The sequence below is a fragment of the Solanum tuberosum genome, unplaced genomic scaffold (genome assembly GCF_000226075.1).
Source record: "Solanum tuberosum cultivar DM 1-3 516 R44 unplaced genomic scaffold, SolTub_3.0 scf00147, whole genome shotgun sequence".
Taxonomy (NCBI): domain Eukaryota; kingdom Viridiplantae; phylum Streptophyta; class Magnoliopsida; order Solanales; family Solanaceae; genus Solanum; species Solanum tuberosum.
In genome coordinates, this window is record NW_006239070.1 from 475,970 (window position 1) to 491,878 (window position 15,909).

The window sequence follows — 15,909 nt, forward strand, 5'->3', positions numbered from 1 at the left end:
TATATCTTTTAGATGATTAGATTTTTTTACACTTATATATATATTTTTTTTGGGATAATTGACCAATTAAAAACTCAATTAAAATTTTAGGAATTGGAAAGTGATTGTAAGACCCATTATACTCATTTTCCTTCTCTCTAACTCACTTTACACTGAAGCTTCTCTCCAAAACCCACTAAAGTTTCTCTCCAAAACTTACATGCAGAAGCACTGGTGGAAACGATCTGATTTTCCAAAGCTCCAATCGGTGTAGCTCCAAGTTCCAAGCTCATCCAAAGTTCATCTCCAAGCTCATCTCAAAACTCTCCAAGAAGACCTCATGCTTCTCTTCAAGCAGATTTTTTCGAAGTAAAGGACTATAGATCGGAAGATTTGCTTGCCAATCTACCCAAAAATCGAGGTTAATCTACAAATTTCAATCTCTGTGAAGTTAATCTGTAAATTTTTTCTTACTGATTTAGTTTGGATGAAAATCGAGTGAAATTTTCTTGCAAATCAAAATTTCAATCGAGGCCAATGATTGTTGCGGTGTTAAGTTTAGCTCCTTTTTCTTTTTCATTAGTTGTATTTCTTCTTAGGTGCTTGTTATGTTGTTAGTTTTTTGTTTATGATAGCAGTGTTTGGATCAACTGTGCACACTTCAGGTAATCGTCAAATAGATAAGTACAGCCCACACCCATACATATAGGTGCTGGTTGGTGGGTAAACTTGCCACCAATATTGGAGAAGATGAGTGCATGTCCTTATTATGTTTCTTCTCTATAGATTATTGAATTTTAATATCCTACAAATGATGTTTGTTCTAGCATCTCGACTATTACTTTAACTCAACTGCTATTTTAATTTGGTCACTTGTGGCTGTTGGACTGTACTCTGTGGCTCCTCTGTAATTATTATTGTTTAGCAATTTTAAGTGTGGCTTCAGCTCCTTCAACTTTTGCCTTATATACTTTAACTTAGAAGTACGATTATATTCATAGTTCATACTTTATTTGGTCTATTATTGTTCATAGTTCATACTTTATTAGAGAGGAATCAGCACATGAATTATATGTTAACCATTTAAGGATAACTGCAAATGAGTAATAGAGTCAAGTACAATCTGACGGAGAGCTAAAATTAGAAGTACGAATATATTCATAATCTTGAAACTTAGTGATTATATTCTAATTGTTAGTGATGTGATTGCTTGATGTTGGATCGTGTTCCTCGTTCCGTTTCCTTTACTTGATGGAACAACCCAAAATTCAGTTAATTCAACCCAAGCCATTTTGTGATTATATTCCGTTTCCTAACCAAGTTGTCTGTTGGACCATGAGTAGAATGTGAAGGTCAAAAGTACTCAGTTGACACATCTATGAGAATTAGCTTACAATTTCATTCTTTTTAGACCTTTGCTTCAGTTAAGACATCATATGTATGTTGTGTGTGTTCTCATATTAGAATGCTTTGGAGATTATTCCAGTAGGTAGGATATTAATATATTTGGGCTAGCTGTATATACTCTCTGTTCAGATGATTAAAGAGTGTATGAAATGCTTCTTTTTTTCTTTTCCTTTCTTATGGGCGTGTAATGTATTCAAGACTGGTTCTTTTAAGTAATGATTTCCATCACATTTTGATTCAGTCTATATTCTACTATGTGTGCTTTCCTCTTTGCTTTAGTAAAATCCCATTTTACAGAAAATTTGTTCTGACTACATCATAGTGATGCTAGACACACCAATACCACTCTTCTCTTTGCCCTTATATGTCTTTCTATATGTTTGGTTTTGACCCATTAATCACATATACTCTATTCTGATTATTTTTTTTATATTCACCCTCTTGTTAAGAGTCAGTTTCCTCTCTAAGTATACGAGGGAACTGACAGAGATGACAAATTTATTATTTATGAATTAGAACATAAATTGATTCGAGGTCCATTTCTGGTTCACTTGATAAATCAGTTTCTAGTTCGCTCGATATATAAGAATCTACTTGTCTGACAGAGATGACAAGTTTATTATTTAAACAGGGATATCAAGTATATAGATCAAATAATTATGTTTTGTTTCTCAAGTAGCTCCTTTTCAGGCAATTATTGTGTTGCTTTCTTTTGTCTTTGTTCTTGTATTTTTATGTGCATATTTTTAGGTTCATGTGACTGACTAGTAGCTTTCCCCAACCATTGTTGAACCATACAGTAACTAAATTTCATTATTTATGTGTTTACAAACATATTTATTTTTTGGTTCAGAAAATGAAAATTCCCGAGCATCGAAAATGGATGGTAAATAGACTAATCCCCAGTCGAGCGGGATATACTGATGAATTTATAAGTGGAATGGATGAATTTATTAAATTTGCTTGTAGTCAACAGAAGTATTTGTCTGAAAAAGTTATAAGGTGTCCTTGTAAGCGTTGTAAAAATATGAAGCATCTGACACCCGATGAAGTTAATGTGCATGTTTTTCGAAAAGGATTCACACCAAGATATTGGTATTGGACGTCACATGGAGAGGAAGCCCCTTCAATTAATTTGAATGAACATATCTATTTTGGTGATTCAAGTAGTCATCAAGAATGTGACTTTGACATACCCTCAAGCAGTCAATGTAACATTCTAGAAAAAAATTGTGAACACGTAGGTATGATTGATGCTGCTGCTGCAGTAGAATTTAGTCATCAAGTTGAACCCAATGTAGAAGAGTCTCCGAATATAGGTGCTAGCAGATTTTACAAAATGTTGAATTCAGCTCAGAATCCCTTATGGCATGGATGCGAATATTCAGAGTTGTCTGTGGCTGTTAGAATGATGAGTATTAAATCTGAATACAATATGTCTCATAGTTGTTTTAATGCAATGGCTCAATTAATGAAAGAGACAAGCTCTCTAGATAATAAGATACCTCTTGATTACTACCGAGCGAAGAAGCTAGTGTCGGGGCTTGGTCTAACTAGCCAAAAAATTGATTGTTGTGTTAATGGATGTATGCTATATTACAAGGCTGATAAACAGATGACAGAATGTAAGTTTTGTAAAGAACCTCGTTATAAAAAGCGTGTGGGCAAGAAGGGTAAGAAAAATATTCCACACAAGACAATGCATTACCTGCCACTTATTCCTAGACTTCAACGATTATATGCTTCGAAAAGATCTGCTGAACACATGAGGTGGCACTATGAAAATTGCAGGGAAGAAGGTGTGTTATGCCACCCTTCGGATGGAGAATCATGGAAAAATTTTGATCGAACTTATCCAGACTTTGTTGTAGAGCCTAGAAATGTTAGGCTTGGTCTTTGTTCTGATGGTTTTACTCCTTTTTGGCCAATCAGGATCATCATACTCTTGTTGGCCAGTGATTGTTACACCGTACAATCTTCCTCCTGATATTTGTATGGCTGCCCCATATATGTTCTTAACATTGATTATTCCAGGTCCTCATAATCCCAAAAAGAAAATTGATGTGTATCTTCAACCGTTAATAGATGAATTACAACAGTTATGGAAGGATGGTGCAGTCACTTATGACATGTCCAAGAAACATAATTTTCTTATGCGAGCAGCATTGATGTGGACAATTAATGATTTTCCTGCTTATGGCATGCTGTCGGGATGGAGTACATCAGGTAAATTAGCTTGCCCAATTTGTATGGATGAAACAAAAACTTTCAGTTTGAAAAATGGAAGAAAAGTTTCTTGGTTTGATTGTAACCGGCAATTCTTGCCTCTCAATCATGAATTTAGAAGAAACAAGAATGCATCAGATTTATGTAAAGCATGTTTCTATCAATCTACTTGGGTGCATACACGTCTGTTTTTGTTTTTTCTTTACTGTCTTCTCTGCATTTATCTTTAAGCAGTGACCTTTGAATGTGGTTAGACAGTGAGAGATCATATATATTATTCCAAACTCAAATGAAATAGCGAGCTTATTTCATCCGTTAAAGAATCTCTCAGAATAACATTACCATTTGCAACACTCTAGCAATTCTCCAGTGTCTAATACATGTGGTGTGAGCTTGTATAACTAATGTTGTTTTTATTTGCTATATACAGAAGAAAATTCAAATGGCTCCCTCACTATACTGATGCTATAAGACGTAATTTTGAGAAAAGGGCATCTGCAAGGATGACACAACTTTTTCAAGATGTTAGGAAAAACTTGCCTCTGAAGCCACATTGGATGGGGGATGCGGTATTCAAGGAGATAAAGGGGCACTGGGAGTCTCCTGCATTCAAGATAAAGTCCGAACAAAACAAAAAAAACCGTGATTCAAATGCTGGTGCATCACTTCATACAGGTGGTTGTATACCTCATCGAGTGATCTATAAGAGAATGGTAATCATAAATCTTTTTAGATGTATTTCTTTTAAGAAAATAACATCATACTCAACATTGATAACACAAATATCTTCCTTCATTATAGAAATAATCTACTGGAAAGGATCCATCAATTTCAGAATTTTATTTTCGAACTCATCGCAAGAAAAGTGATAAAAGTTGGGTAAATGAGAAAGCTGAAACTGCTTATGTAAGTATTCGTTCGCTCTATTCTTTTGTAGATTAAATATTTTATTTAAGTTGTGTTAAATATCTTAGTAAGAAGATGGATTGATCTTGTTGTAGCCAATTAGTATTGTGGCCTAGCGGTGAATGAAAACCATGCAAAATCAGGGTGAAAATTCCAGCAATGATACTAGTGGTAGATGTAGTTGTCTTCCAAGTGAAAGCAATCATAAGTGAAGAACATCTCGACACTTTTACTTTCAAGTATAAAGAATAAGAAGTTGGCAGTACTCTATATAAAATGCCATGCTAGTATATGCATTATGTAATCATATTTTATTTGTTAATATCAATGTTGATAAGTTTATTGCTTTTGATGGTTGCCAGTTAATAGTGAGAGCTAGAGATTTGCCTTTAAATATTGTCTCAAATAACTTGTTTTGATGCAGAATACTTTTGAAAGAAAGAAACAAGAATTATTAGCTTCTCAAAGTGCATCAGCTGCGGAAGGAGAAACTAATTTAGCTGGTCAACCTTCTCAATTAACAGAAATGGATATCTGGGTGCAATCTGTTGGTGGAAAGAAAAAAGGAAGAGTTAAAAGTCTTGGATCCCTGGGTCGATCTGTAAAGTCAATCGTACTAAACAATCAACATCAGCTTTATCGAGAGAAACTGATGAGATGATTAAAGCTCAGGTAAATGCTTCCAATGCCGACTTATATGCTCAACTGCAGAAAGAGAGTCACAAAAATAAGAGGATGAGGAGGGAATTGGACTTATTAAAGAAACATGTATACAACGCATCATCTTCAAATGAGCAATCATCTCAAGAAGACAATCAAGCTTGTGAGAATGAAAGTGGTGATGACTCTGATAGCGTGAATGATAGTGGTTCTGCCCATGATAACGTGAATGACAGTGGTTCTGACCATTATAGCGCATCATCTTCAAATGGGGATTATGATAGTTGATGGTACTATTTAGGATTCAAATTTGAGTTGTATTTTGTTTTGTATGTTTAAGAATCATATACTATTGATCTTGCAGGTTTATTTTCATAGGAATTATGAATTATGAATTCTGTTTTTTTGTTGAATGAAGTGATATAACGTGAATTGTGTTTTTTGTTGGTTTTTTGCGGGTTTCTTTTCATTGGAATTATCTTGAGCAATACTTTCATATATATCCGCAAGAAATTTCCTTTTGTTTCAAAAAATTTCATTTCCAAACTCCTATGGATTTACTTGGGGATCTTCATGGGGAATCACTTGCGAAATATTTCTACGAAAATCTGCAAGAAATTTCGTTTTTATAAGAAATTTTAGCAAAAAATTTGCAAGAATTTTCGTTAGTTATGTAGATAAATCCGCAAGTAACACAGCTGAGGATTTAAATTCCCCAGGTAAATTACCTAGGGATTGTATAAATCCGCAGGTAAGAGTTACCTACGAAGGTTTTTCCATCGGATTTCATTTTGCAAGAAAATTTGCACGTAATCAAATTACCTGCGGATTTACTGTATTATCCCTAGGAAAATCCCCAGGTAATCAACACTTTTCTTATAGTGAAGCTTTTTAACCGGAGAAATGGTCAAATTTATCCTTATACCATATGTTATTGAGTAACTTTGCCTATCGTTAAATCTCTGATCTAATAGTATTCCCATCGTTCCAAAATGTCTTATTTTTTTCTCTTGACCCTAGCAAAGCTCAAATTTAAGGATAGTTTCATAAATATAAAACATTGAGCGATGAATTGGATATTTTTCTTGAAGAATTTAGATACTATTTCAAATTACTTAATTTTTATGATATTTTTGGCCTATTTGTCCTCACTTTAAAAAATTATCTTGTAATTATCCACTTATAAAATTATACTGAATATGTTTATGTTATTGTTGTATTATAGGTAGTGACCCACCTAACACTCTACTGCATGCGTAATGAACGTTTTTAGAAATAGTTATAGCATAACGAATATTTGAAAAATAATCAAGTTCAATGAATGATTTTGACGTATATACTATGATACAAAAATATAATAATTAAATAAAAACAAAGCAGCCCATATGGAACATATTGTTTTAAACAGTTAAATCCGATTTTTAATGTGTTCCCTTACATGGTACACTACTATCGGGATAATTAATTAATAGGACCTTTATTATTTTTATACTTTGCTTAATTAGTCGTTTTAAATATTAAGTTAATAAACATATTTGAGTTTAGAAACCCCAAACACATATTACTTGTTTTTATATATTTATGTAGAGGGTCTATCATAAACAATTTGATTATTATGAGACAGGAATAAGATATGTGTGTATTGTAACTGTTTCAGACCTTATATATGAAATTACACTGAAATATATTATTATTGTTTAGTTGTTCTGATTAATTTAATCGACCAGACTTAACTTTTTCATTTTAATGGAAGCATTGGTGTCACTTTCTAGATTTTCAGATACACTTCATCTTTAATAACTACTATATAGTTTCTCTTCCTTTTTTTTTTTACTTTCTAAAAGCAATTTATTCACTAATTCAGACACATGCATATTATATATCCACAGTGTGGGTACACTCTAACATGAATAATTCAAGGAATTATATATACACATAGAAAAAGTGCAAAATTCAACAAATTATATATACATATAATGGGCAAGCAAAGACAATGATTTTGCAACTAATAACATGGTATTGTTAGAAAAAATCTACTTTATTACTAAAGTATGTCTTCAACGCGTACTTCTTACGTTTGAACATATATAATTTCTTTTAATGAGCTAAACACGTAAAAATTCTGTTCAGATTAATAACTTTAACATGGTTGAAGTCAATATTCAAAACATGATGATGGCTAGCTAAATGTTGTGAATCACATCCCCAGTTGTCCTCTTGTTCATTAGAAGCTGTCCCCATATATATTAGCTTAAGAATAAATTAATCATCATACCTTTTGATTTGATTGAGGTTGATTTTTTTCTTCTTCCAGAAGCACTTCTTATACGTTATTTATTAATTTTAAAAAAAGTTTTTGGTATATATAAAATTTTATTTGTGCCAATTTATATGACATCTTTTTAATTTTGAGATTTAAATACGTGTATCTTTTATCATTTTGAGATTTAAATATTACATGTATTTTTTATCATAATTTTTTTTATATATCTTTTAAATATTTTGAATTGGTAATTGTTGTGACTTACAATACTTTTTACGGAGTTTACAAAATATATAACTTTCATTTCAAAAAATTTGAAGAATCCATGCACAAATTTTCGGTCAAACTTAAACTGTTTGACTATCAAAAAATAAAAAATGCCACATAAATTGAGACAGAAGGAGTGCTAGTTATGCAAAAAAACAATGAGAGAATCATATATATATATATATATAGAGAGAGAGAGAGAAGGTGATGTGACACCTCTCTATGGCTTCCATTCCTATTTATCTTTTTTTTCCCTGTTTTTTGAACATTTTTTTATTTTTTCTCCTCATTTTTAATAAAATTATTATTTGTATATAATTAATGTAAATATATTATATTAATATGGATGTCCATAACTTCAAGATATAATTTCACCATTATGTGTAATAATACCCACACCTACACCATCTTCTCATTTATCTCTCACACCCTTACATCCTCAATAATTAATATCATGTTTATTGCTATCTTTTTGTATGCCTCTTAGATCAATATAAATAGAGGTCTTGAGGATGTGTTATGCACTTGAAGATTTAGAAAACACTTGAATATAGTTGGAAGAATAAGAAAATTCTCTCCTGTCTCTCTACATTTCTTGTCTATTTTCTCACTTATATTATTACTCTTTTTAGTTTTGTTTTACTACATCTTTTCATTATTGAAAAGTTAAAATGTTATATCTAATTGTATTTATCTTCACAAAAATAAATGTATTGACACTTGTATGCCTATCATAAGAGACTTGTATGCCTACATTCACATCTTTTGATATATTTTGTCTTCTATATATATTTTATTCATAATATTTATTTTTAGATTAATTTCATTCCAATATTCATTAATCTCTTTGTATAATAATCAAACATGGAGATTTGGCGTATTATCATATTTGTTCTAAGGAATAAAATTCTTCAAATAAATCAAAAATATCAAGTAGTGACACAAATGGAATTAGTTCAGTTGTTATGCATTTTTTGCTTTAGTATAGTATAAATAAAAAATATCATGTAGTGACACAAAGGAAAATTAAGTTGTTATGCATTTTTAGCTTTAGTATAACATATAATTGTAGAAGTAATTTATTTATTTTTATACATTTTTTCCTCATCATATATTATTAGATCTCTGTTTAAAAAATCTCTATTGTGATGTCCTTTTTGTTCTTTTGAATACAATTCATTCACATATAATCAGAATGCTAGTCTTACAAATTAATGCATTGAACATAATTTCAATCAAGTTTAATAATTTAATTTTTAATGAACGAAAATTCTCAATTAAATTCTTAAAAAATAGATGATATGATCACAAAAAATATCCAAAAGAAAAATACTTGAAATATCTACCTATAGATTTTTTATTGTTTGCTCTGAAAGACTAAAAGTTCTTAAGAAAATTAATTATTAAAAAAAATATATACACAAGAAAAAGAAAAAATTACACCACAAATATATGACACTCACATTTCAACTACTTAAATATCTAGAAGAATCATAGTTCGATATAAAATTCAATTGAGAGAAAAAAAGAAGAAAAAACAAAATTTTATGCATATGAATTTTCTTAGTTCATGGTATTTAAGTATGATTATAGGAATTGTTAGAATAGTTATATTTTGTAAAACTTAAATGCGTTTTCATTGCTCCATACTCATAAAGATATGTAATGTTTCTATTGTCTTTGGAAGGAAACAATTAAGCGTTAATGAAACTTATATATCTTGCCCGTTAGCCTTTTCTATAAATTCTCAAATAGATTGAACATATTATTTTCTTTTTAGTATTACTTTTTGCATTTAAGAATCTTGAAAACTTAAAAAACTTCATAACTTGATTAAAAAAATTGAATACCATTACATTTATACCTACTCACCAAATGAATATCAACATTTCACAAAAAAAATTATTTAGTAGAAAAACGGATGGAAGTTATTTTTGTGTTTATATTCTCTCTTTTTTTTGGAACAATACAATGAGATGTGTTTTTAAAGAAATTTCTTGATATCATGTTTTCATTTAATTATTTTTTGAGTAGCAAGACTAATTAAATAAGAGTAACTTTCACATATAGCAAACATAAAAATTATATTTGTATGTTATAGCTATAGTTTGCATAATTGCGCTCCATAGCAAATTTTATGTTGCTATGGAGCTTTTGATTTGTATAATTCGCTAGAAACATCCAATTTATACAAATTGTTCAATTTTGTATAAATTCATTTATATTGTAATATGTATAAAAAGATTTGTATTTGTATAATTATAAGTGTATAGGACGAAAATATATGTATTTGTGTTTGTATATACACTTTACTCTCGCTTTATACAAACACAAACACATTTTATACATTTTATACCGAAATGTATAAAATGCCTAATTATATATCGAAAATGACTGATTGTATACCGAATCAGATGGCAAAAAAATGGGATGTTTGCTACGAATTATAATTAAAATAAACTATGACTATAGCGTTTAATTTGAATTAATATTTTTCTATTTCATACAATTTTCTCTTAAATAAATAGATAACTTAGTGAAGAAATATATAGTCAAAGGTTTGCTAACAAGCTATTTTTATACATATTTTTTCATATTTACTTAAAACAAAATATATATAATGTTTTATGTAACTTTTGATTTAGAATTTAAAAACTTAAGTTTTGAAAAAGACTTTTATGTATAGTATAATTTCTTCTATTTAGATTATAGCGTTTGAAGGAATATTGAAAATAAAATTGATTATATTTTTTGATGATTTTAATATTTGAGTATTAGAAAGAAATAAAAAATAAATCATGAATTTGGTGGGCATTTGGACATATATAATTAGAAATTAAATATTTTTCATTTTACTAGAAATTTTTAAAATCAGAGTTGTGTTTTGTTATATTTTTTTCACAAATGAGACAAAATAACATTTTATTTGAAATTCTAAATGTGGAGGTTTAATTTGAATTTTTCATAGTAAAAATTAATTTTTAAATCAAGTAAAAATTATTTCAGAAAAAAGACGGGTGATATAGTCTATTTTTCCGCGCGAAGTGCGGATAAGTTCACTAATTAATTATAAGTTGAATGAAACACATCTAAAATCAACAAGAATCCTATTACTCCCCCCATTTCTATTTATATATTACAATTTTAAATTTCACGTCCCTTAAGAAATTAGGTAAGTTTACCTTTGTATTCTTATCTAGTGTTCTCTTGAAGTCAAGTTTTTAATAAACGAACTTAAATTTATTTATTTTAATTAATTAAATTGACCGTTGAACATGAATTAATCATTAATTTTTTCTATGTTGGTCAAATTCATATTTTCAAGGCTAATAACTCTCAAGGGTAAAATAGGAAAAATAATATCATTCATTCATTGATTTTATGAAATGACAAATATTAAGGATTTTTAGTAAGGACACATATAAATAGGAACGAAGGAAGTATATAGATTGAGTGAATTAATAAGGAATAATTCAGTATACCCTACATAATTAATTAAGTATCATCAACTTGCTAAATCTAAAAAATTGGAGGGTTAATATTTGTAATTGAGACATAGTGAAAATGCATGTATTAGAAGACTATAGTGATCACTTGAAAAAAACACTGGATTTAGACAGAACAATTCATGGAAAGTAACATAATGAATTTAATTATTAAAATAATCATGGACGGAGCAAAGTGAAAATACATGCACTAACATGAAGAATTTTGATTATTATTAAAATAATCATGATGCTCCCATAAGGATAAAAAGAAAATTATTACTCCAATCAATATGCATGCACACAAACAATATCGTAATTACATTAAATATTATTTAATTCTCAAGACATAAATGACAAGGAAGTTCTTGATTATGACTTTTTTTTTTTAAAAAATTTGGATTTATATTGAAGTTCAACAAATTTGAATTTGCGTTAGAAAAACTTATTCTTTTTGTCCCTAATTACTTGTCTACTTTTGAATTGACACACCTATTAAGAAAATAATAATTGATATGGAAAAATCCTTTTGGCCAACAAATTTGATCAGAATGGTAAAATAACATATTCTACACGATTTTATTTTACCTTTTTGAACATTTTTACCATTTTAACTTTAATTATCTTTTAATTAAAAAATGGAAAAAAAGATCAGTTTATTTTAATAAAAAGGATATTATAAACTTTTTAATTTTCTGGCCACATTCTGGCCAAATTTTCTGGCCATTTAACATAACTCAATTGATATAGTTAGTTTATCATTTACCCCTATTAATTATGAAGTGGATGAATTAAAATTTAAAATTTTCAAGAAGTTCTACATTTTTCAAAGTAATAAATTAAGGGTATAATTGAGAATTTTCTTTTTTGACATTTCTTAATTTTTCAAAATAAACAAATAATTAGGAACAACTAAAAAAAAATTGAACACAGATCAAGTACATCACAAGAATAACGGTACTCCCTAACAAAGTGAGTTTGCCTTCTTAATTAACTCATGTCTCAATTATTACATGATTTTCATGGGTATTCACGAAAACAATCCAAACATTAAATATTGTTTTTGTTAAAGTAAAGTGTTGCTCAATGTTCTTGGTAATCAAATGCCCCTCTCCAACAATACAATAGTTGTCACTTGTCCACTATTAACTTGTCACACATCTTAAAAAATAATAAATAATAAGGATAATATTACCCTTTGAATATATTAAATTTAATGTTATGGAAAACATATTAAATATTAAATTGTATTTAATACTAATGGTAAAATAGACACAACATGATAAATTATCTCTTGATTTTAATTTCAAATTGGATAAGTATTGTTGAACAACTATTTTTAATATAATAGACAGGTGAATATGGACGGAGGGAGTATAACATAGTTGTTATGATGAAAAGACGTAAACCCGAAAAATAAAGAATACCAAATTTCACGTGGAAACCCCCTTCAAATCATTTCTATTTTGATCATTTCTTAGATTCTGTTGAATTGTATCGAATCCATTTTCTATTTTAAAGCGAACACTTATAAAACTAGAAACCTTTTTCTTTTTACTTTAATTTAAGTTTAACTCATTAGATTCAGTAATATATTAATTCACATAATATCTTGAACGAGATCCGAATTGCTTCACTATAACAATAAGAGGGTTACAAATATTCTCCTAAATGTCTACATAACAATTGCCAAACACAAAGAATCAATAGCTACACCAACAAAAGTAAATAAGAAGAAAATATTCAAATTCAACTACTGTTCGAAACCTGAAACTGAATGTTGTTGACCTTTAAATTCGTTCTTTACCGTTCAAATCAAAGACCAAGATGTTAGGAACACTCAGTAAATAACATTAGAAGGTCTATGTCATTATATATTTTTTAAAAAATGTAACTAACACCCCTTAAATCACGAAAAATACTTTTCTTAAAAAAGAATGAAGAAATATATAAAATTATACTCACAAAATACTCATAAAAAAAACGTCTGTTTCATGCCCACAATCTAAGTCCTCCAAAGACTAATTCTTTTGTGAATTAATAATTCAGCTAGTTCTGGTTCCAATCCAAATTAAAATCAGTTGGAGGTCGTGATAGAATCACTTTTGTTCAACAGGTATGAATTGACATTTAAAAAAATTATAATGTCTACATAGTAAATATTTTTTTATATTTAATTATCTTAAGTATTATACACCTTAAAAACCAGACGCACTAGGAAAAGCAAACACAAGACACAAATAAACAATTAAGTCAAGGCACTAGCATACCCTTTTTTTGTTTAAAAGGTCTACTATTATTAGTATATATATATATATACGTATGAAATCAATTATTACTAAAAGATTCCTCGTTTGGTTCTGTTATGAATTAATAGTAGAATTGTTTGTTATATTCCCTCAATTTCATTTTATATAATTATAAAAGCGTTTTTTCTCTTGTACGTATCAAAAGTACTTCTTTTTAGGACTATTGAAACATATTATTAAAGACTCTTAAACAGCAAATTCAAAAAAAAAAAAATTAAAAATGAAACTTAAGAATGTGTCGTTTTTTGTGTTAGTCCTGCGGTTAAAAAAAGATTTTTTTACCAAAGTACGCTATTATAAAAATCAATTTACCAAAATTATATGTTTTTTTGAAATTTTACAAAATTAGTATAAATGTAGTTCACAGTAACGTTTTAGGTTATATTTTATTCAAAAAAATTAAATAACAAAAAGACAAAAATCTGACAGAGTAAACAGACATAAAACATTATTGTTGGTAACGTTTTATAATTCGTTACTCTGAAGTACGTTTTACAGCTAAAACGTGACTCACAGTAACGTTTCTCAATGGTGAAAATTGAAATCCAATCTTCTACATCTCTCATTCATTATTCAAATTTCCACTATTAAAATGGATAGACATATTTTGTACATACCTTCATATGAAATATATATGATTTTTTTACAAAATTAGTATAAACGTAGTTCACAGTAACGTTTTAGGTTATATTTTATTCAAAAAAAATGAATAACAAAAAGAAAGACAAAAATCTGACAGAGTAAACAGACATAAAACATTATTGTTGGTAACGTTTTATAATTCGTTACTCTGAAGTACGTTTTACAGCTAAAACGTGACTCACAGTAACGTTTCTCAATGGTGAAAATTGAAATCCAATCTTCTACATCTCTCATTCATTATTCAAATTTCCACTATTAAAATGGATAGACATATTTTGTACATACCTTCATATGAAATATATATGATTTTCTCTTTTCTTTCTCTTTTCACATAGACAATACTTTTTTTAAACAAAAGGAAAAAAAACTGAGGATGACTTTACACAAAATTGGAGCTTGTCTTGTATCATTTCAATTTCAAAATTTGTAAATAAATCATATGAGAGATCTTCTTAATTGAAGCCTAAGATAGCATCCCTTCCAAATATTAGACCAATCGATTTCTTATCATTATTAACTATTAGACTATCAATAAAGAAGTTATTGAATTAAAATTGATGTAATAAGTAAGCAAATCAATTATTAAAAAAAATATAATGGCTACATCATAATAGAAGAGACAAAGGAATTAATTGATATTGTAGTAAAGCCTCCTCACAACTTATTTTCCTTGCAAAAGTATTATCTATGTTTGAAAAGAGAAGAAAAGAGAAATTTATATATGTGAATATATATGTGTAAAATATATATATTCATTTTAAAAGTGGAAATTTTAATAAAGTTGAATGAGGCATGTACGAGATTGTTTTTTTAATTTTCAATCATTTCAAAAAAACGTTACTGTGAGTCACGTTTTAGCTGTAAAACGTGCCTCAGAGTAACGAATTATAAAATGTTACTGACAATAACGTTTTATGTCTGTTTAATCTGTCAGATTTTTATCTTTTTGTTATTGAATTTTTTTAATAAAATATAACCTAAAACGTTATTGTGAACTACGTTTATACTAATTTTGTAAAATTTCAAAAAAATGTATTATTTTGATAAATTAATTTTAATAATGGCTTACTTTGATAAAAAATTCTTAAAAAAAGAAAAGGAGAAAAAACAATGACAGTAATATTTTCTTATTTTGTTTGAAAATCATTACAAATTCTCATTTCACTCTTGACAACATCAATCTTTTACAGCTATACAAATGATATGTATAAGATCAATTTTTTTGGCACAATACATAAAAATGCTTTTTAACTTAGCCTTAGTTGGTATTTTTGCCCTCCAACGTTAGATATACACAAATAGACATTTAAATTTGTATAAAGTTGAATAAATAGACGCACATGCCCTATGTGACATAATGTACGTTCGATGCCATATAGGACCACAAATTGTAGGACGCGCCACGTAGAACAAGTGTGTCTACTCATTCAATTTTATACATGTTTTATTGCCTAATTATACACACTCAAAGTTGAAGGACATAAATGTCAATTGAGACCAAATTAAAAGATATTTTTATGTATTATATTGTACTATAGTCATAAAAATAATATAACATTCTACTATATATTTAAGATAGCAAGTTTCATTTTTAAAAATTTTTTTTTTGTCCGATAAAACTATATTATATAAATTAAAAAATATATATATACAAAATGGAATAAAGGTGCATATTTAAAGGAAAAAAATTAAATAATAATCTTTAAGACCACGTGTAAATGGTGCCATTCCTTCGATTGGCACCTATATTTAAGTCTTGACTAAT

The 15,909-nt window shown here is 28.4% G+C and overlaps 1 protein-coding gene and 1 pseudogene across 1 annotated transcript; both read left to right on the top strand.

The window, feature by feature from the left end:
• Nucleotides 1-85: 85 nt before the first annotated feature.
• Nucleotides 86-3,402, top strand: LOC102601614 (uncharacterized). The gene is made up of 2 exons (XM_006352235.2): nt 86-400; nt 2,240-3,402. The coding sequence occupies exon 2, from the start codon at nt 2,243-2,245 to the stop codon at nt 3,371-3,373; it is 1,131 nt and encodes a 376-aa protein (XP_006352297.1). The 5' UTR covers nt 86-400; nt 2,240-2,242; the 3' UTR covers nt 3,374-3,402.
• A 337-nt stretch (nt 3,403-3,739) lies between these two features.
• On the top strand, nt 3,740-5,629 carry LOC102600934 (uncharacterized; annotated as a pseudogene).
• The last annotated feature ends 10,280 nt before the right edge of the window (nt 5,630-15,909 follow it).